The sequence below is a fragment of the Schistocerca americana genome, chromosome 2 (genome assembly GCF_021461395.2).
Source record: "Schistocerca americana isolate TAMUIC-IGC-003095 chromosome 2, iqSchAmer2.1, whole genome shotgun sequence".
Lineage (NCBI taxonomy): Eukaryota > Metazoa > Arthropoda > Insecta > Orthoptera > Acrididae > Schistocerca > Schistocerca americana.
Genome location: NC_060120.1, coordinates 391380793 through 391404241, shown reverse-complemented (window position 1 = coordinate 391404241; position 23449 = coordinate 391380793). Strand labels below are relative to the sequence as shown.

The window sequence follows — 23449 nt, the reverse complement described above, 5'->3', positions numbered from 1 at the left end:
CAGGTGATGGAAATGGTGAGGCTCTTACTAACTGGGCAGAGAGTAACAACCTGTTTTTAGTTTTTTGACCCAAAGGACCAAGGAATATTTAGGTCAGCAGCTTGGAGAAAGGAATATAATCCAGATTTATGCTTTGTGACGACTGGCAATAACCATACACCACTAAGAGCTACAAGACATGTATTAAGAGACTTCCCTCATAGCCAACACCGCCCAGTCTTGATTGAAATTGGAATCAATATCCCACTAATAACAACCATACAACGCCCAAGGTGGAATTTCAGAAAGGCAAAGTGGGATATCTATGTGGAAAAATTGGATAAGTGCTTGGGATGGATTCACCCAACAGTGTGTAATTATGACAGACTCATACGCGCAGTTAAAAGTGCAGCGAAAGCTGCTGTCCCAAGGGGGTTCAGTAAACAATATGTACCAGGATGGGACAAGGAGTGTGAAAATAAGTATCAGAGACTACTTGGGAGTGGAGACCCTGAAATTGCAGATGACCTGCTGCACAGCCTAGACAACACAGGCGAGAGAAATAGATTGAAACTGTTGATTCACTTGATTTCAAGACATCTAGTAGACAGGCCTGGTCTCTCCTCCGAAAACTAGGTGGAGCTAAAAAACTACATCATAACTCAACAGATATTTCTGCAAATAGGATTTCAGCTCACATACAGGCAACATCTAGAGCGCCAATGGACAAGAAACATACAAGAATAATACTCTGTGAATTTAGTATTCTTAAGAAAAACAGTACACCTTTGGACCAGTATTCCTCGAAATTTACCACCAATGAAGTCAGAGAAGTGCTGAAGAGTGTCAAAGTGGGAAAGGCACCTGGATTGGATGGAATACACCCAGAATTCCTTCTTCACTGTGGGAAATACGCCAAAAAATAGCTTGGAGAGTTTTACTCAAATGTAATGGCAACAGAGAACATATCACAAAAAATGAAGAACTCAAATATCATCACACTGCTTAAACCAGGAAAACCAAGTGATCAGCCAAAGAGTTATAGGGCAATCACATTTCTCAGTGTCATATACAAGCTGCTCGAGAGACTCCTGTGTAACAGACTGAGCCCAAAAATACTGGAATCAATTGCTGACAAACAATCAGGATTTCGACCTAATAGAAGCTGCACTGATCAAGTACTTTACCTGACAACACATATAGAAGCAGGCTACTAGAAAAAGCAAAAAACATCAGTTGCATTCATAGACCTGAGCCCAGCCTACGACACTGTCTGGAGACAAGGCCTGTTGTACAAACTCATACATATAATCTCATGCAGCAATATCATCAGACTCATCAATAACATGATTGCCGGGAGAGCTTTTCAAGTGATCACTGGAGAACAAATGAGCTCTACCAAACTTCTCAACAATGGGCCACCACAAGGCTCAGCCCTTGCTCCATTGTTCTTCAGTCTTTATACTTCTGACATCCCAAATACACAATATAGGAAGTTTGGCTATGCAGACATTTGGGCTATAGCTGTGCTACATGAATCATTCGAGGCTACTGAAGACACCTTGTGCTCCGATTTGAAGCTGCTGAGTGGCTATTTCTGCAAATGGAAACTGTAACCAAATGCGACTAAGACTGACATATCATGCTTCCATCTTTGCAACCACTCAGCAAAAAGAGAGCTTAATGTCATCTTTCACGGGAAAATATCTAGGAGTCATATTGGACAGAACGCTCTCTTACAAGGAGCACCTGACAAAGACTGCAGGTAAAACAAGGACAAGAAACAACATCATCTATAAACTGTGTGGCACCACATGGGGCTCCACAGCAAGCACACTCCGCACATCAGCAGTTGGGCTTGTCTACTCGGTGGCAGAATACAGCGCTCCTGTGTGGATTAACAGCCCGCATACAAGCAGGGCTGATCTGGTACTAAATGACACCATGCGCACAATCAGTGGCACAATAAAATCAACGCCCACTATACGGCTGCCAACCCTGAGCCACATACCACCCCCAGAAATGTGGTGAAAACACTCTCTTCTCAGTGAGCTCAACAAGATAACTAATAACCCACAACTGCCCATACACAGCGACATAGCTGACTTGGAGTGCAGAAGACTTAAATCAAGAAGACCAGCATTACTCTCTGCTAAAGAGATGACGAACTCCAACTTTGGTGTCAACAATCTGTGGAAACAACACTGGCAAGAACACTGCCCACCAAAATGCCAAGTTTCATGACAGCTGAGAAACCACCTGGCTTCAACCAGTCGCGCAAAGTGTGGACAACTCTAAACCGCATACTTACTGGCCACGGAAGATGTGCTGATGCCCCCTACAAGTGAGGAATGATACCAACACCAAATTGTGACTGCGACACTGAAAAACAAACAGTCTGACACATAGCGGAAAAATGCCCAGTTTGAGCCTAAAAGGGAACCTTTCCGCGCTGCAACAGAAGAGGCAACTGATTATATTAAATGTCTTGATGTCAATCTATAATTAACATATGAATAAAATATATAAGGATTGTGATGTATGCCATACAATAAATAAATAAAATAAATACATAGAAGGTAGAAGTAATCATGAAATTATCAGCATAGTTAAATGAGGTGTGAAGTTAATTCTGAATCTAAAGTGAGTGCTGAAGAAATGTCACTATTAAACAGCAATACCTTTTCATGAGAACAAATGTTGTAGATAGGACTGAAATAAAAGAGCAAGATATATGTCAATCAACAGAAGACTACTCAAGCTGAGAAGTTAAAATGTTACCTTTTTCAGTTTCTCATCATGATTTACTTGAATATTTATGTATTAGAACTACTACACTTCCTACAGTAACTTAAAAGCTCTGCTCATACAAAAACAAACAATAAACAACAAAATCTGTACTTTGACAGCTGTCACTCTGCCTACACTCAAACACTCTTGTTTTCTACAGCCTACTCAACTGTGGCAAGGGTATCTGCTACACCACCGAATCCCTCATCACTTACACCAACAACCTATTCCACAATTTTCTCTCCCACACTATCCCAAAGATCTCACTCACAAACAAACATGCCAGGTTGTATCCTCCTCTCACTTTCTGACTAGTACAACATTCCCCATCCAGAAAGGGAAAGAAAAGGTATGTTTGCACCCAGAGAGATTGGTACAGGATAACCAAGAACAGAGGACTCTTAAATTTGATGAAGAGATACTCTAGCATTATTATTCAATGCCTGCAACCAGCACCAGAGCAATTTATTTTGTGTCATTCATCAGCTTGTTTGGAATGTCACAAAAGCAAACTGTTTACATCCTTATCATGCACAAAAGGACCAAGGTTTAAATAGATGATCCAAGGCGAACAAATTTTTATGCGTGGCTGTTAAGGCAGTGACCCAACAATGTGAATTCTCCCTAATTTATCCTGTTTAAGGAAGAGGCTACTTTTACTAGGGAAGCAGTATTTAATGTCCACAATCATCACCCCAATTAAATCAACATAAATGTGTTCAATTTCTGTAAGTGTAATTGTCAGTACTGTTGGAAGACATTCCTATTCACTTATGCCAAAGGATATTGTTCCAACCAGATGGTGCCCAGCTGCATTCCACTCTGGAAACTCTGGAAGACAGGCAACAATTCTATAAAGTATTCATGCATGTGTTAGTCAGGTGTGGTGGACTTTGAGAGTGGTCTCCCTAACTGCCCGGTTTAATACCACTGGACTTCTTTTGTGAGAGGCTTTACAAAAGACTACTTCAATCAGACACCAGTCAACAGCTCTGAACAGCTGGTCACAACAATTTTTGATGCTATGAGAATAATTTGTGACATTTCAGGAATTTTTGAAAGGGTTTTCCAACCATTTATTCAATGACATCGGCTTTAGTGTGATGCTGGAGGCAGAAATTTTAATCATTTGCTTTTAAATCTGTGTCAGAGATAAAAAGAATGATTAAAACTGAATATTGGTTTCCTTTTTCACCACTGTCTTAGTCGACACTTAATGATCTACAGCACTGTTAGAATAAAAATTCATTAGCAAAAATAAAAATATAGGGCCCCCAGATTCATTATTAACAACATTACACTCTTCAGTAATACATGTTGACTATCTTACCCCTTGGCTGTCTCTGCAGTACAGCTTATTATCTTAACAAATTGATAGCATTAGAGTACTTTCAGGATAGTTGATTTAATAGTCAAGGTTTAACTCATAAATAACACAGAAAATTCTGTTTAACATAACCAGCAATGAATAAGAATTTAAAGTTTGCCTAGCTTTGACTGTTCACCTGAAACAATTACCTTCAGCTAATTTACTTAGCTACTGAACTCTTTAGCACAACTAGTATTAATGGGACCAAGTTAGTTTAAATGCACACACTTCCACATGCTCGTCACCGATTGGCTGTCATTTTATGGCTGTACTCCACAATGGCATATTTCTGACCTATGATTATCTGGAATATTTTGATCTCTTTAACATCCTCTACCGTGCTCTAAACTTATTATCAGATTGTAGGTCTCCACCCTGTATATTTATTAACTATTTACTGAATGTGTGTAAATTATCATTACTGATCTGTCTACAATATTGTCCCCATATTGTAAACTGTATTTATTGTAATTTTTTGTATATAAATATCAGGTGAATCCTACTTCAATTTCTTTGTTTCACAGTTGTCAATACATAAAAATATCATGAGATTTTCAAAACTTCCCTCCAACTTTTGACATATGTAGAATAATGAAATAAAACAGAACAAAAAGGTTTAACAGAATCCTTAGTATATTCTTTCTGTTGCTATTCTTCATGTATTCTCCTAACTTATTGAAACTTACCAGAAAAAAGAACCATAAAACATTATTATTGTTATTATTATTATTATTATTATTATCATCATTGTCATCAAGTGTGGCAAGCAAATCATTCTCTAAAGCAGATTGGAAACAAACAAGACAAATGCAAACAGTAACTTACCAGAATGTTGATGTCAGCAGAGGAACTAATTGTAAGTGCCGACTGAACCATAACATCACGGTGTCCTCCACCCAGTGAAACAAAAGTGACATTCTTCAACTGATCATTCCTGTGTGTTCCCCAAAATACGTTGGTTTTACCAAAGTATGAAGATAAATGCCAGTCGACAGAGAGGACAGGAGATACATGTGGTGTTGCTAATGTCACTATCACTTTTACAAGTGATGTATTGAAATCAGGCAACATGAATAAGCCTCTTGCCACTACACCACCCTAAAAATATATTACAGTGAAAAACATTAACAAGTTACTGAAAGTTCTGTTTAATTTACACACTAATAAGCTACATAAAATTATTAAATAATATTATTATATTTATTAATTATTTAGCTACAAATATGCAAAGAAACAATTGTATATGTAGAGTAATAAATAAGAACAGGAACTGCTAAATACACTGGTGTGCAAAACTTAAGCATGAAAGTAACTTTCACATGATGTGTCACTGCCAAGTAACATACAATGAAACTTGAACCATACATAAAAGAACTGCTGCATTGTAGTACAGAAGGCAATTCACAGAAATACACAATGAGATGAACAGAAAAGATATTTTTATTAAAAGACAATAATTTCACTTAAGTCACAGCAATTTATAGTGGACCTTAGAAATGGCGCGACATGGTTCTAAACGGTGTGTTTATTTACTACAGCAATGCATGCTCTGCAACATGCTTTCGTGGTGGCCACAAGGCTGGTAAGGAGTTTTCCAGTCTCTCACCAACACACTTAGCTTTTGGATGGTGGTTGATGCATTCAGATGAGTTAACAGAACTTCCCAATGCATCCTACACATGCTCGATGGGATTTATGTTGGGGGAGTGAGCAAGCCAGTCCATTTGCCAGATACCCTCTCATTACAAGAGCTCACCCACCTGCACTGTTTGAGGTAGTTGCACACTATAATCCACAAAAATAAAGTCGGGCTGAATTCATCCCTGAAAAGACATACATGGGGATGAGTATGGTGTCACAAAAAGATTTGAAAATCAGTATGCACATGCAACATTATGCCTCCATGCACCATAACACCTGGGCCAAAAAAACGATCAGGTTCAACAATGTTCCTAGGTGCATTACATGTTCCACCTCTCACCATATGAGGGTACATCCACAGTCACTACTGTGAGTGAGAATCTGTTCTCATCCAAGACGAGCATACAACCCCACACATCATTGGTCCAGTTCCTATGCTCTTGACACCATCACAAACTGTGTCGCTGATGTGCGGGTGTCACTGAGACACAACATATGAGTCATCAGGCAATGCAGTAGCCGTGGCATTTGGAGCATGAGACTGTGTGCCCTGCTGTTAAATGTGACTGTAATCGCACCCACTGTTTGACATGGGTCCCTTCTTGCCTATTGCACAATGTAGTTGTCTTCAGCTGCTGTCATTGACAATGGTTGACCACCTCCTTTCCTTCAGGCAGCAGTGTCTGTGATTCAGAACACTTCCCAGGCGTGTGAAATAATGCTGCTGGAAACAACAAAATCCTGGTCTATGGTCATCGCACTTCATCCTCCTCCTAGTTTCTGAATGACTCTTCCCTGTGAGAAGACATCCAAGTATCGTCTCTAGACCATTCTGTAATGAAGAACAACGCTATAGTGTACCAAAACTGCTTGCTGATTGACACACACAGTCTTCTTTTCCCATTCCTTCAATACCTCATGTTGTTGGGCCAGCCCCCATTGTGCTATAGTCATGCTGACCTCACACCATGAGACATCCAGCTTTCTGTACACAAATGGGTGATCTCCAGCAATATGCTGCCACACTTTCATTCATTTGCACCAAGTTGCTAATACGTTAAGTTACTTCATCCATTTCATCCATAAGTGTTGCAGAGCTTTGTGTGTTTAATTTCATCAGGTAATTTGAATAGATATGCCAGAGAAACGGTACTATGTATATCAGAGAAAACAAATCTTGAATATTACATGGAAGTAACATGTGGAAATATAATTTCAAGTATTTTTTTAATTAAAGATAACAATTTGGGCTCAAAAATTCCCATGATGTAAATAATGAGTATCACAATCCAGAAAAATTGTGATATCCATGATACTTAGTGGCTTCCAATATTGCCACATCTGTAGTTCTCTGGAGTAGCCTTAAATTATGCACTCTGACAAGTAGTATTCAATTCAGAGTATTTCATGCAAACTTGACCTGACCATTACAACGGTATGAACGGAAGTGAGAAAATACATCTTTGGTGTGCAATCAATGGCCTGCCTGTAACAATGCCCAAACTTTGTGCCAGCACTTGAGATGAAGCTCTGTTTAAAATTGCAATTTAGATGAGGTTGGTCTTATCTCATGATGATGTTGCACCTTATGGACAACTTAAAGGATTATGGCTCGATTATATATTTTCTATAAGTTTTTCCAGAAATACATTTCTGTAACACTATTATGGAAGATACGACAAACCAGATTTATGACAGTCTTGAACTTGCTCCATCTGAATGCTAATTCTGTGAAATGGCAATATTTGACGTCAATAAAGCATTTTTACCTCCGATACAATGTTTAACACTGGCAAACAACAGCATAAATACAGACCCTTATTGTACGTATGAGGCACTGAGCAGTGGACAGGTAGATCAAAAACATTTATGAGGTTTCAGACACTCTCCTCATTCAGAGATGACTAGTACAGCTACATTGTCCCAATGTACTAATGTTCAACTGGGTACACTGAGCTGCAGCACAGCACACTGAAAACATCTTTTTGAGCACATACAAAGTACTTGTAGAGGTGAACTGCCTGCTTCAGCACAGAGTCCTTCTATTAATACATAAACAAAATTTTCTAATAAATTACAATATCCCATAAACAAACAAATACCAAAGCCTTCCAGAAATTACAAATCTTATACTCTGTGTTGACTGTCTCAAAATTTTAATACAATTTTCTTGCTAATTCTTTGCATTGTTATTTTGAAAAGCGGGCATGTATGTGACAATGAAAGAGATGCACTTTGTGGACCTGCTAGTATAGCTCAATACACTACATGTTAGCTTGTGAGATGGTGTGGGAGGTGGGGAGAGGGGGTTGAGGCAAACCCTGATCAAATCCACAAGCCAAATTAATCAGCTTCAGTTGGCCAGCATAAGTGAGGTTTTTAGGCAGTTTTCCAAACTTGAACCAAATACTGATCCTGTTCTGCACCTTCTTCGCAGAAACACAATATTTAACTTAAAATATGAGCAACTCAAGAACAAGGTGTATGTGATTCACAAACAGAAAATTACATTGACAAGACAGGGCTCTATTTTCAAAATTAAAGTTCAAAAAAATAACTGCTACATCTGCTAATTGCCAAGTTCCTAGTATTACAGGACTCAGCTGCAAGAGACAGATTCTGAAGAAACAAAGTATTCAATACATGCTACTGGACAATGAGAGCTCATCATACAGAAAAGTTTTGTCGAATGACCTCAAGCATTTGTTGCAGAACTGTTCATGTTCTCAAAATACGGTATGAGCTAACAGACAGAACAACTAATACTCAGATTTTTTCATGATGACGATATTTGCCGAGAAGTACCTTAACTGTCAATCAGAAAATCCAAGGTAACTTTATCTAATATTTTTATTTATGGTACTGTCAGGTTGTTGTTGTTGTGGTCTTCAGGCCTGAGACTGGTTTGATGCAGCTCTCCATGCTACCCTATCCTGTGCATGTTTCTTCATCTCCCAGTACCTACTGCAACCTACACCCTTCTGAATCTGCTTAGTGTATTTATCTCATGGTCTCCCTCTATGATTTTTACCCTCCACGCTGCCCTCCAATGCTAAATTTGTGATCCCTTGATGACTCAGAACATGCCCTACCAACCGGTCCCTTCTTCTCGTCAAGTTGTGCCACAAACTCCTCTTCTCCCCAATTCTATTCAATACCTCCTCATTAGTTATGTGATCTACCCATCTAACCTTCAGCCTTCTTCTGTAGCACCACATTTCGAAAGCTTCTATTCTCTTCCTGTCCAAACTATTTATCGTCCATGTTTCACTTCCATACATGGCTACACTCCATACAAATACTTTCAGAAACGACTTCCTGACACTTAAATCTATACTCGATGTTAACAAATTTCTCTTCTTCAGAAACGATTTCATTGCCATTGCCAGTCTACATTTTTATCTTCTCTACTTCGACCATCATCAGTTATTTTGCTCCCCAAATAACAAAAGTCCTTTACTACTTTAAGCATCTCATTTCCTAATCTAATGCCCTCAGCATCACCCAACTTAATTCGACTACATTCCATTACCCTCGTTTTGCTTTTGTTGGTGTTCATCTTATATCCTCCTTTCAAGACACTGTCCATTCCGTTCAACTGCTCTTCCAAGTCCTTTGCTGTCTCTGACAGAATTTCAATGTCATCGGCGAACCTCAAAGTTTTTATTTATTCTCCATGGATTTTAATACCTACTCCAAATTTTTCTTTTGTTTCCTTTACTGCTTGCTCAATATACAGATTGAATAACATCGGGGAGAGGCTACAACCCTGTCTCACTCTCTTCCCAACCACTGCTTCCCTTTCATACCCCTCGACTCTTATAACTGCCACCTGCTTTCTGTACAAATTGTAAATAGCCTTTCGCTCCCTGTATTTTACCCTTGCCACCTGTCATGTAGCTCACCTTAAATGTGGATAATGGAAGTGCATAAAGAGATGGAAACTTAACAGTATAAATTACATATCAGTTATAGCCTTCTGGAGTCAAGTACATTTATCAAATATGTTGTAGCACCTACATGCTGCATATTGTGACACTGCAGAGAGAATAATAAGAGAGAAACATTTTCACAAGCCACCCATTTGGAGCGTTCAGAGAACTTTTTAAATGTGCATCAACAAAATGGATCAATATCAGACTGAAGAAAATAAGGTAAGCCTATACAGCTGATAAAAGATGGATGAAACATGGTGATTGAAAAAAGACCGTAGAGGAGAGGAAGGTGCCATATGTTGTGGTCTGTGCCACAACCCCTACCACAGGTAGCAATGAGGACTGCATATGCACCAGCTAAGCCGGATTTCTGGGGGCCCTCCACAGACATCGCCAGTAGCAAGGGACTACATTCCACATCACTTGTCACATGCAGCCAACTGTGCAAAGAGGTGGTAACTCTCTGTGCTATTATATAAGTTGTGCCCCACAGTTTAGCTAGCAGTCAGTTCTGAGTACAGTTCTGGATTTGAGGAGCCAAGAGTTGCTGAGAGGAATTCCAACGTAAGTCTTTGAGTGGATCTGCAACCAACCACAGCAGCTCCGGCCACATGGTGCATTGGACCGAAGAGAGACAATCTTTGCCTGTGTTTGTAACAGGAGAGAGATTGCATTGTGAAACTGGACAATGTCCAAAAGGATTGTTATGAACTTGCATAATACATAGGACTTTAAGTAGAATATTTATGTTCTTGAAATAAAGTATGTCTTTGGAACATTATACTTCTGTCATTTCAGCAGCTATATTTTTTAGATGATGTGCCTGATGTGAAGTTGGGAGTAGCACTGCAATGACACTGGCATCAGCAGCATCTTGACAAATTAGACGAATCAGACTGGTTATTTCACAATTTTTAATGGAATATGTTATAGAATATTGAACTAAAGATCATGTTGTTGTTGTTGTGGTCTTCAGTCCTGAGACTGGTTTGATGCAGCTCTCCATGCTACTCTATCCTGTGCAAGCTTCTTCATCTCCCAGTACCTACTGCAACCTACATCCTTCTGAATCTGCTTAGTGTATTCATCTCTTGGTCTCCCCCTATGATTTTTACCCTCCACGCTGCCCTCCAATACTAAATTGGTGATCCCTTGATGCCTCAGAACATGTCCTACCAACCGATCCATGAAAACATGATGCAGCCATAAAATAAGAAAAAGGCCAGTCTCTTTGAAAGCCATCTTGACATTATAACTCATTATAAGCAAATAAAAGGAAAAGGCAATGAAGTGCATATATGCTGAGCTGGAAAATGTTTTATGTGCATGCACATCCCCCCTCCCTCTCACCACAACAATTATTACATGCAGATTATGTTATCAGTCCTTGCAAGTGCATGTAAAATGCATCTGCAGGTGACAGTGCAGTACCGCCATTTTATATGAGTCAAGTGTACACTTGTGTTATGAATACGATTTTATGGCTGTGCCAATTTGATGCAGGACATGTTGTCTCCCCTCACTGTGAATCTTGTCACTATAGGTGAAATTACGTGAAAGATGGGCTAAGTATAATATACTTGATAACTAAGCTTGTGGCTGGTTTACACAATGTACAGTCATATTTTGACAGGCCCTACTTCCCACCTCCAACCAAATAATTATTGTAATAGATTCTGTTAATTGTTCTACAATTTTGGCAGAGCTGCAAAAAAAAAAAAATAAATAAATAAATAAATAAATAAATCAATCAATCAAGTGGCAGTAAGTTTTATAGCTGATGAGGGGAAATCAACATAGCCCACTGACTTATGGAGTTCTGCCTCGGATTGTGCCACGTAAGTGATACAAGGTAGTACTCATGATAAGGGCTGGCTGGCTGACTCATTGACTATTATAATGTTTAGGTTCAGACTAAATATTTAGATATTTTAATTTTTCATGATACATTGCTTGATGTATTTTGACAAAGCCAACTGCATGATAAACGTGCTGAATGGCTAATAAATAAACATAGAGGAACATATAGATAATCTGGTTACATATGTTTCATAAATTAGGTCATACACAAGAACATGACTTGAATACAGGGAGGGTATTTTCTTTTTTTTTTTTTTTTTTTTTTTACAAAAATACTCATTCAAATTAAAATGTTGCTGGAGTTCTGAATGTATGTGTACACTATAATATGCAGTAATGACGTTATCAGTTCTTCCATTCTCCTTTCTTTCTGTGGCTAATAGTATAAGGTTTGATCCTTAACTCTATGCCATACAGGACTATTGTTCATGCCAATAGTAGTATGCTTTCATGGTAATTATACACAGGTCATATTTTGTGGAACTATTCCAAAACATTCAGATCAATGGGGGGGAAAAAAAATTAATAGCAACTACACCTAACCAACCTGGCATCACCTGGGTATTTATTTTGCAAATTTGCTATTCAAACGAGAAAGAAAAAAAAAACTGTATTTGTACTGAAGTATAAAAAATTTATTTCCATAAATTTGTTAAAACGCCTTTGAAGTTACGAAACAGTTGTGAAAAGAAAAGTGCATAATGTACAAATATAATGCTAGGGTATCCAACTAAGAAACACGATCACGGACAGTTTCTGTACATTGTGCACAGGTACTTCACATGTCTACAATGTGATTTTGTGAACATCTTCGTGGCAATGCCTCTTCGTTAGTTCTATAGAGGCTATTGTTTTCACCTACACCCGTTTGTATTTCTCAGTTGAAAGCTGTCACGAGTGCTGCCAGGTATCAGGGATTTCCTTAAGTTGAATTGACAGTAGGAGTGTCTTAGTGGTAAAGAACATCCATGATGCTGCATTTTTTCATGTATCTCAGTGTTTGCGTGGCTTACAACGATACTATATTTATGTTGGTACACTCAGCAGCATATGTGAGTAGTGTCAGTGAATTATGTTGCAAATAGAGTTACCAGCAAAGAAGTGATAAATTTAAACACTATGCATGTCGCTACATGTTTTCACGCATCTCATTATTCATGATATCGTAGCTTTTGCACTATGATAGGTAGGTCGCTCTTACCCCCACAACAACTGTTGCTTCATGGTAAGGGATACATGTATCAAGTTTGGTTGAAATTGGCCCAATGGTTTAGGAGGAGATGTGGAGGGGGGAAAAAAACCCACAATGATCAGGTGTTTCAAAATCGATTATGTAAATAAAAAATAAAAATCTAAATTTTTGTAAGTGAATTTTATTTTGACCTTACAAATACTATGACAGTGCATTCCAATTAAGGATCCATCAGCTCCTGATGGCTCAAACAAATATAATACAAGTCTCTTTATTAATAGAAAAAGAAACAACCTTTTAAAACAGAATTAATAGAAGGAAGTAACTGCTACACAAAAACAACTTATCTTGTATTAAAGAAAAATCCATAATGTGTGCTTACCATTGAATGTCCAACAAGTGCAACAGAATTTGGTTTTGACGGACTTCTCTCGTATAATGAAAGAATTCTCTTAATACTGATATGAAGGAATTCTGTTTGCTCTTGAAGGACCCCTCCAAACAATGCTGAATATTCTTCATTGAAATCCAATGAGAAATAATCAAAATGAAACCTTGAATGTGAGGAAATTGCTTTCCTGAGACTGACAGATGCCAATGAACGGACTGCAGGTGGGAAAAATAGTTATTAATAGACAGTGCAGATATTCAACAATAATTACATATATTTAGTCACATATTACCAGAAATTGGAAGTGATCACAATTCATAACAATTGTAAATCATTACAAGTGCACAAGACAAGTCTACACTCACTATGGTGAAGTATATTTTCTGTAGCACATCTAATTTTCAAAGTTATTCTGAAAGCTTCCTTTGAAAGGTATGGTCAACATCAAAATATTATATCATCTTTGTTTTTAGATATATTTTTCCCACGTGGAATGTTTCCCTCTGTTATATTCAAAATATTATAGATTAGAGATGTACTGAATCTCAGTATTTCTTATCTGAAATGCATCTTCTTCCTCTCTCAATAAAAAACTTACAGACAGATAACATAATAAAAAGCCATTACTGCATATGCATTTCAAGTAAAATATCATTAGTGTATAGCTTGTCAGTAAGGTGATGGTGTGTTTTCCATATTGTACAGTAACCTTCAAATGATGTACATGATTCGTACTAAACACATACAAATTTTCCCATTTTTCAGTGAATGTAAATAACATTTTTCAAATATGTTTGAATAACTTAATGGAAATGCAGCCAGCCGATATTTCGACAGGCGTACACCCTGTCATTTTCAAGGCAAAATTTACTCACTCACTCACTCTCTCTCTCTCTCTCTCTCTCTCTGACACTATCATCATCACCACAACCAAAGATGATTGATATCAAAAGTTATCGATAGTGAAAATTAATATGGTTACTTGCTAATTTAATTTCAACTGCTTCCTTACTAACATTATCCCAATATATGAAAGTGCATGCCAGAGTCTCTGTGTTGTTATATTCCATGAGATCACTGGAGCCAAGACAATATTCTGTAACAGTAGATTTGTTCAGATGTTGTAAGCGCATATGATGCTTATGCTAAGTTCACCAATCCTCCATGGTTCTGATAATGTGGCCAATATACGATGTGCCTCAACTGCAAGGAATACAATACACTAACCAAGATTATCCTTCATGGAAATTAAAAAGATCCTTATCTTAGACGGTGGTCGAAAAACATATTTCACGTTTACACAAAATACTATCAACCACATTGGAAATGCTCCCAGCAGAAGGCAAACAGGTAATAGACTTTGGTACCATCTTGGTATTATCACCACTCATCTGATGCCTGGTTGCTTGACAGCTCAATGCTCATCTGTCTTTCACTGCAACTATTCTGACAAAAGGAGGATCGGCTAACTCAGCTGACAAGCTCTCAGGGTTTGAGATGATGTGGATCCTGTGAACCAAGGTACGAAGTACCCCTTCATTCTCAGCTGGATGGTGGCAGCAATCACAACTATCAGCCTGTATCTGCAAGTCTGTGTGAGTAGCATTCCTATAAAACGCATGTCCCACCATACTATCACCAGGCATCAATCCTTTTCCTCCCCCATCATGAAATGAATATTCTGGTGTATTGAATCCAGGTGTTGTAAAGAGTTGTTCAAATTCTCACTGCTATGGGGCCAACTGTGCACTGGGTGAGTGATGATAATACTGAGGCGGCACCAAAGTCCATGGCCTCTTCGCCTTAAGCAGGAAGCATATCCATCAGGATTAGTCATCTTTTGTGGAAATATCATCTGAAATGTGTTTTTCGATCATCATCTAAGATTAGGGTCTTTTGAGGTTTCTGTAAGCAGTCGTCCTCAAAGTGGGGATGTGACCCCCTTATGGGGGGGATGGGGTACAATGAGTAATAGAGAGGCTTCCCAGCTTTCATGGAAATACTTATATTTCGTATTATGTAAGAAATAAGTCTTTTGGTAAATTAATATTGTTAGCATCAGTTTCTCATTGACGTGAACCAAGTTAGAAAGAACTCTGCCTCCTCCCCTCCCCTCCCCCCCCCCCCCCAAAAAAATCATTAATTTGCTGTCTTATTTCACAAGAACTGACCAGTTGATCCTGTCAGTAGGAACAGTGAGAAAAGTAATGAAATATTCCATTACACAACCCCCATTACCAATCATCCAGAGGATTAGCTACTTACCAAATATTTAACAACCACTAATGACAACAAACCACTTGACAACAGGACCACTGCTTCCTTGCAACACTGATTACAAGAATAGCTTGTTACTCATAGCCATTGTGATGATCCTCTACTTCAGCCAGGCTTCCAGAGTCAGTTCAAAGATAGTGTGTTAGCTAAAAGTTGCATTCTAATAACGGTTCACTGAAAATAGCTTACTGGATTTAAAATAGCCATTGCCATGGATAAGAGGCTGATTTGCAATGGTAACAGAAGATTCCGTGCAAGTGATTCCTCAAGTGTCTCTTCTCCTTTGAAAGTGCGCGATTCTAATAAGGAAAAAGATTTTAATTTCATCAAAGTACATTCTTCTTTCACGTGCCTCTTCCTCTGTTCCTATCAACAGCAATATTAGTTCTCAATGCAAAACTAAAGTACGTAAACTCAAGATGATTGCCTGAAATTAAGCTTTACCAGAATTCTTTTTGAATAATGAGGACCGGCCACAATGTGTTCCTTGTCAGGAGATTTTAGTCAGCAATAGTTTCAAGCCTATGGAACTAAAGCCACTTTTTCCCAAAGCTGTCAAAATTTGCAAAATCATGCACGAAAAAAGGTTACCAAGCGTCTAAAGTCAATAACACTCTCGGATGATAGTGATGCAATAGCCACTCACATAAAAAATCAATCACTACCATGTTTTCAGGATAACCCAAAATTTGCCCTGCAACTTGATGACATTACTCATATTGGAAATCTTTTCCAGTTTCTGGGTTTGTGCACTACTGCTATGAAAATGAAATGCAGGAGGACTTCCTATTTTGTAAAGCTATGGAAGGAAGGACTACAGATGAAGATATTATCTTTCTTGTGAATTCCTTTTTTGTTGACAACAACCATTCATGGACAAACTGTGTTGGTCGACTATGGGATTAAAAGTATCCGGACACCTTAAAAAATATACATTCTTCATATTAGGTGCACTGTGCTGCCACCTACCGCCAGATACTCCATATCAGCAATCTCAGTAGTCATTAGACATCATGAGAAAGCAGAATGCGATGCTCCACGGAACTCACAGACTTCGAACATGGTCAGGTGATCAGGTGTCACTTGTGTCATATATCTGTACATGAGATTTCCACACTCCTGAACATCCTTAGGTCTGCTATTTCTGATGTGATAGTGAAGTGGAAATGCGACGGGACACATACAGCACAAAAGCATATAGGCCGACCTCATCTGTTGATTGAAGAGACTGCCAACAGTTGAAGAGGGTCATAATGTGTAATAGGCAGACCTCTATCCACACCATCACACAGGAATGAACTCCAAACTGCATCAGGATCCACTGCAAGTACCATGACAGTTGGGCAGGAGGTGAGAAAACTTGGATTTCATGTTCGAGCGGCTGCTCATAAGCCACACATCATGCCTGTAAATGCCAAACGATGCCTCGCTTGGTGTAAGGAGCGTAAACATTGGACGACTGAACAGTGGAAAAATGTTGTGTGGTGTGACAAATCACGGTACACAATGTGGTGATCCGATGGCAGGGTGTGAGTATGGCGAATGCCTGGTGCACATCATCTGCCACAGTGTGCAGCGCCAACAGTAAAATTTGGAGGCGGTGGTCTTATGGTGTGGTCGTGTTTTTCATGGAGGGGGCTTGTACCCCTTGTTGTTTTGTGTGGCACTATCACAGCACAGGCCTACATTTATATTTTAAGCACCTTCTTGCTCCCCACTGTTAAAGAGCAATTCGGGAATGACGATTGCATCTTTCAACGCGATCTAGCACCTGTTCATAATGCACGGCCTGTGGAATGGTTACACGACAATAACGTGCCTGTAATGGACTGGCCTGCACAGAGTCCTGACCTGAATCCTATAGAACACTTTTGGGATGCTTTGGAACACTGACTTCACGCCAGGCCTCACCGACCGATATCAACACCCCTCCTCAGTGCAGCACTCTATGAAGAATGGGCTGCCATTCCCAAAGAAACCTTTCAGCACCTGATTGAACATACGCCTGCAAGAGTGGAAGCTGGCATCAAGGCTATGGGTTGGCCAACACCATATTGAATTCCAGCATTACCGCTGGAGGACGGCCAAGAACTTGTAAGTCATTTTCAGCCATGTGTCCGGATACTTTTGATCACATAGCGTATCTGTACAAATGGGCACCAGCATTTACTGGAACTAAAAAAGGGGTTCATGACAAGAGTGTGTGCTGTTTCTCCTTCTGTAAAATTCACATGTTGCATGATACACATGGAAGCATTGGCTTGTAAGGCAGTATAACCAGAAGTCAGTAACATGCTGAACGATGCAGTCTGTGCTGTAAACTGTGTGAAAGCACAAGCTATAAACAGTATGCTGTTTTCCATTCTTTGGGAAGAGACAGGTTCTATTCTACTGATGATCTGCTTGTATTGAACATGGAGATACAGCGGTTGTCTTGTGGTAAAGTTCTTTATTGCGTTGTAAAGCTGAAGGATGAACATCATCTTTTAGTACTGAACAGCTGAATGAACCTAATGTATCACTTCAAGGCTGACATGATAATATCTTTCAAATTGAGAAAATACTTGCATTTAATAGAAAACTTGGACTTTGTAGAACCCAGGTGGAAGAGGATAACTGCAAGACGTTTTCTTGTCTAAATGATTTCATAAAGGAAAAATGAGTTGGATGTAATTAAAATTAGTAGAACTGATGTAATAAATCTCAAAAACTTTGTCAACAATTGAAGAATAAATTTCCAGTACCTTTATCTAAGCATGACTGGATCCATAATCTGTTCGATATGAACACAAGAGGCCACTTGCCAACAGTAGATCAGGAGCAGTTCATAGAACTCTCAAGTGACAGAACATTTTGAAATGAATTTAAATCAAAGTCCCTTCAAATTCCTTGGGTGCAAACTCGAAATGAATAATCCAACTTAGCAAGAAGGGCAGTGGACTTGTTATTACCTTTCGCAACAACTTACCGGTATGAGTCAACATTTCTTGCAATGGCATTAATCAAGACGAAACATCAGTATACACCTTAGCTCGAATTACATGTGTGAGCTGCTGTTTCAAAGATCCAACCAAGACTGGATCTGCTTTCTTCACAAATTCAGGCATACACATCATACTAAATGTACAAACATCATAAAATTTCCAAATCTTGAACCTTGTGCATTTTTAATCTTGCTTATTGCCTTTTCGCATGATCAGTTTGAATATAATGGTTTTTAAACTGGCATTTAAATGTTGTCTATTGTTCTATCATCATTTGTACCCCCTGATCTTACAAATATTAAAACATTCTAATTGATTTAAAAGCAATATAGATGGAAACAATTTAACTTTAATTGACCAGATTGTGAACTAATTCATAATAAAAATACATAGTGAAATATATGTAACTGCACACACAGCCATGGTTATTTATAAAGCATTTGTAATTATTAACTTTCACCACCTTTGAATAATACAAATGTGTGATAATTAATAAAAATATTTAACTCTGATGTGCTTGAAGGACAATGTTGTTGTTGTTGTTATAAATGACAGTTGTCATAATCATACAGATGTAAATAGATATCATGGGTAATTTTTGTGCTGAGAATGAGAAGTGCTGAGGATGATGGAAAGAAAAAGGGGATGGGGAGGGAAGGGAGGGTTAAAATAATTTCTATTTCAGAAGGGATGGTGCAATGGAAAAAGTCTGAGAACCGCTGCCGTAAATGACGATCTCAGTTTGGTAACAGCAGGTCTCTATCGCATTCCTTGCAGTTGTGTCACGTAATGCATCAGTAAGACTATTAGAACCGTGGAGGACAGGTGTACCAAGCATAAGCATCACACACATTTACAACAGCCAAGTAAATCTGCTATTGCAGAACACTGTCCTGACACTGGTCACCCTGTGGAATATAACAACATGAAGATTCTGGCACGTAATTCCAGCTACTGGGATAGTGTTGTCAAGGAAGCAGTTTAATTTAATTAGCAAGTAACATTATAAATAGAGATGGAGGTTTTTGCTTAAATTCTGCATGGAATCCCACTCTCTCCATCGTTAAAAAACAGAGTTAATGCTACCTCACCTGCTAGTTATTAATTTTTGTTATTGGTAACTTCTGATGTCAGTCATCTTTGGTTGTGTGATGGAATATCTTTCCAGGATTGCACTGCAAACCAAGGTTTTTGAAACCCCTTGTTCTCTTGCTGAAGTTTTGCCTTGAAAATGACAGGGTGTGTGCCTGTAGAAATATTGGCAGTTGTTGGTGATGCGACACGGCTGCATTCCCATAAGTTACTTGAACATTGCAAATGTTAGGAGAAACTCAGCTCTCTGAATTTCAAATATGCTGAACAGTGGAAAATCCAAGATGGAATACAGCAACATGAAAAGAATACATTCTTAATCACCACATAGAGGTGGCACTGAATGGCAGACATGCAATGCTTCACAGCCTGTGCAATCTGGATTCTTCTCACCAACACAAAATTTTCTGAACAGCACAGCTGAGAATTCTCCCTGCATCATATTCTTTATTCCTCTAACTCCTCATGGTCTCAACCATTGTTAATCCCTGTACTCCACTTGCCTGCTCCCAATCCAGCTCTACACATGCTTTCTATCTCACCGGTGCACCTGCATAGCCCTTTCCCCTTTTCCAATTTTTCTGCCCCCTCCCTCCTGCACAGCATAGCCACTCAATGCTGCACCTAGCAGCCCATTACTCTGTCTACACTACATCCCTGCATGCACCCACATGCAAGACTTGCATCTTCCCCCACCCTTACCATGCTTTTCCTCCCTGCTCCGAAAGTCTTCTATGTCCCAACTACCCACCCATGCAAAAATCACTGCTCACCCCTTATGCAGTTGCTGTCATGCTCAAGTGCCTTGGTACAACTCTGGCCATTTGTTTGTGAGGTGTGCTTGAGTAAAGTGTGTGTTTGGCTGGCTATGTCTGATGAATAATATCTAGCAGTCATTTTCTTTGTGCCTTCCTGCCACTCAACACCACCTCAGTGCACTGTGCTACACCTTTCACACTGTTCAGTCTCAAATACGTATGTGATTGTTGCTTCTCACTTAGCAGCTTTCCAACTTTTATGATTATTTTGTACTTTATTCATTGTTAGAGCTGAGATTGTTGTGATCTCTGCAGTACGTCTATTTATTATATAGGAAGGTAAATATCATAAATGGTTTATTTCACTTGTTTGCGCATTGTACGTATAACATTTGCGACTTCTTGATATGATGTAGGATGATTCAGTTTTTTAACTATTACACACTTTCTCAGTTAGCTGGAGTATTCACAACTTTACAGAGCAACAAGTAAAAATGATTACAGTTCCAGTGAAAATCAGTATTAAAACCTGAAGTAAAAGCTGAAAGCTACTTATGGTAGTACTTTCTGTGATGTTAACCCAGATGCATTTTGTGCTTAGGTTGATAAGGTGGTGACATAAAAAGTTTTTAAGGGTTATCAAGTTTCTGAAGAATTCAGCTTTGAAATTTCTGTGAAACCAAGGAACAATGATAAGTATGTGTAAAGTAAAATAATGAACAGAGTTAAAGTAAGCACTCTCCACGTAACTGAAGCACGTAAACAAGGTTGAATTTACTGCTAAGCTTTCGAACAATATTCTTTCTAGGAGGTTAAGGACTCGTGAAAAAAATATATACATGTGTATTGGTAAACCAGATTTCTCCCTGGAAGGTCTAATCTTAAAACAAAAGCTGACCTACTTTGGACACACAATGCGAAGGCATGCCTCGCTGGAAAAAACATTAATGCTGGGGAAGATTGAAGGAACTAGAAGAAGAGGACGTCAGAGGATGAGATGGATCGATGGCATCACAGAAGCAATGTGTTCCAACCTGGAAGGTCTACGGGAGAAAGTGCAAGACAGGAAAAAGTGGCGTGATTTGGTTCATGGGGTCACGAAGAGTCGGAACCGACTAAACGAATAGAGAGAGAGAGAGAGATTGTTACATTGTTCTGCACTGCAGACTGACTGGAGTGAAGGGTCGTGTAAGGTGGAGTAGGTGACAGGAAGGAAGGTGAAGGGAGTGGTGGAGGCGTTAGGAAAGGATAGTGACAGCTAGGAGGAAGCCAGCTTGGGAACAGGTGAAGAATATGAGACCTGAGAGCCCATCCTGCTGCATGCAGATGAAGTTGTATGTGGCACATGTTGAAATGGAGGGTCATGTTTCAGTGTGTGCGGGGGGGGGGGGGGGGGGGGAGGAAGGGGTGGCAGAGGTGGGAGAGAACAGAGAAAAAGGGAGACTGGGGAGAGAGTAGTGTGGGTGTAGATTAATGGGATGAAGAAGTAGCCAGGGGTTGGAGATGGATATGTGATAACAGGCTAGAGGAGACTGAGGCAAGGATAGCTGCAAGATTGAAAAATGTATTGGAAGAACAATTCTTATGCATATCATTAAGATAATTAGGAAGCAGTAGGAGAGATCCAGGTGGTATACATTGTGAAGCAGACACTGAAATGCGCAGACATATGGCAGCCAGTGGTGTCCACATAAGAGGCAGTGCAGCAGTTTCAGCAGAGTCTGTATTTGACATGACTTCTTTCAAAGATAGGCCTACCTCTAATGAGGTAGGGTGTACAGGATGGTTATAAATACAGTGCAGCTACTCACAGAGGCCCAGTGTGGGCTGTAATTATCATATGGCAATGAAACTTGTTAGATATTATAATGCATTAATGCAGAACCAATTTACACTAGAAAACAAATTACTTCCAGTTTTGGCCACCAGGTGCAAATACGGCACAGTGAACACAAGAAAGAGGTATAGGAATGTTTCCATATGTAATGTACAAGGAACATGATGTGGACAGAAAAGGTCAAACAAGTGAGAAAGGCATAATGTTGATTTTATTATTAACCGCCACTTATACAGTTTATTCAACACCTACACCAGAGACATCACCAAGATGCTGCCTCCATAAAACAACAGGATCAACAGTTGCTCGCAACAATTCCAATGGTATTTGAGCAACATGGTCCCGCATACTGGCCTTTAGATAAAGTAGAGACCAAACACGTCCCCAGTAAATGCATTCTTTTAGATATTCCCAGAGCCAAAAGTCACATGGATTCAGATTAAGTGGTCTTGCAGGCCATGCATCTGGAAAACCTCTGGAGATAACAAGTTTGTGAAAAGTTGCATTAACCAGATCTTTCACTGGGTGAGGGAGATGAGGTGTTGCCTCTGTCTTGCCTGAAAATACTGATTTCCACATGGTTGGACTTTTCCAAACCAGGAATCACATGCTGTACAAGGAGACCCTTGTAATGTGCAGATGTTATAGTACAACTGACAGGGCATCTGGCTATATTCTCTTAAAAGAAGACGAATGGACCGAGAATAACAGTGATTTTGAATCCATACCACACAGTCATGTACGCCAAGTGCAATGGCTCTTCATGCAGAGCACATGGTTTAAAAGCATCCCAATTTCATTATCACAATCAAGCCTCTCCTCGGACCTTTCAGTTGGCGGTACTCTCTCCGTGCAGCACTGTAATTCCTGTAGTCCACAGAAAACAGTTTCACTAACAGTGCACGGTCTCTATTCTCGATAGCCATACTGTTCACTAACATTATCAGTATAATCGAGTCCATGTTAATAATTTAGCATGTCTACCAAGTTTCACTGTCGTACAATAATTACAGCCCACACTGAACCTCTGTGAATAGCTGTACTTTAATTGTAACTATCTAGTACTTGTTACATGACTGGAAAAGGATATATGGGTGGATAGGACAGGTGTTGCAGCTTCAGCAGGGATATAAACCATCTGGAAGTGGGTTAAGGGGAGGCACTGTGAAAGGAAGCTTTAAGACAATCAGCATCTGGTACAAGAATTGGAAGCTGACCCCAAACAGAACTTAATAGAATCAGAATATTACAATATATTCTGCATCAAAAAATATATTTAAATCATGTAGGAGTGAAAGAGAGAGCTGCAATTTCAACCACTTCCCAGGCCCACAAATTCCACAA

At 39.2% G+C, this 23449-nt stretch overlaps 1 protein-coding gene across 1 annotated transcript in view; it reads right to left on the bottom strand.

Moving 5' to 3' along the window:
* Positions 1-23449, bottom strand: part of LOC124591983 (GPI inositol-deacylase) — a 173336-nt gene that overhangs the window by 131750 nt on the left and 18137 nt on the right. Inside the window, exons 3-4 of the mRNA XM_047131785.1 lie at positions 13149-13372; positions 4964-5236 (exon numbers count right to left, since the gene is read on the bottom strand). Coding sequence (XP_046987741.1) covers positions 4964-5236; positions 13149-13372 — 497 coding nt within the window. The remainder of the gene's footprint in view (positions 1-4963; positions 5237-13148; positions 13373-23449) is intronic.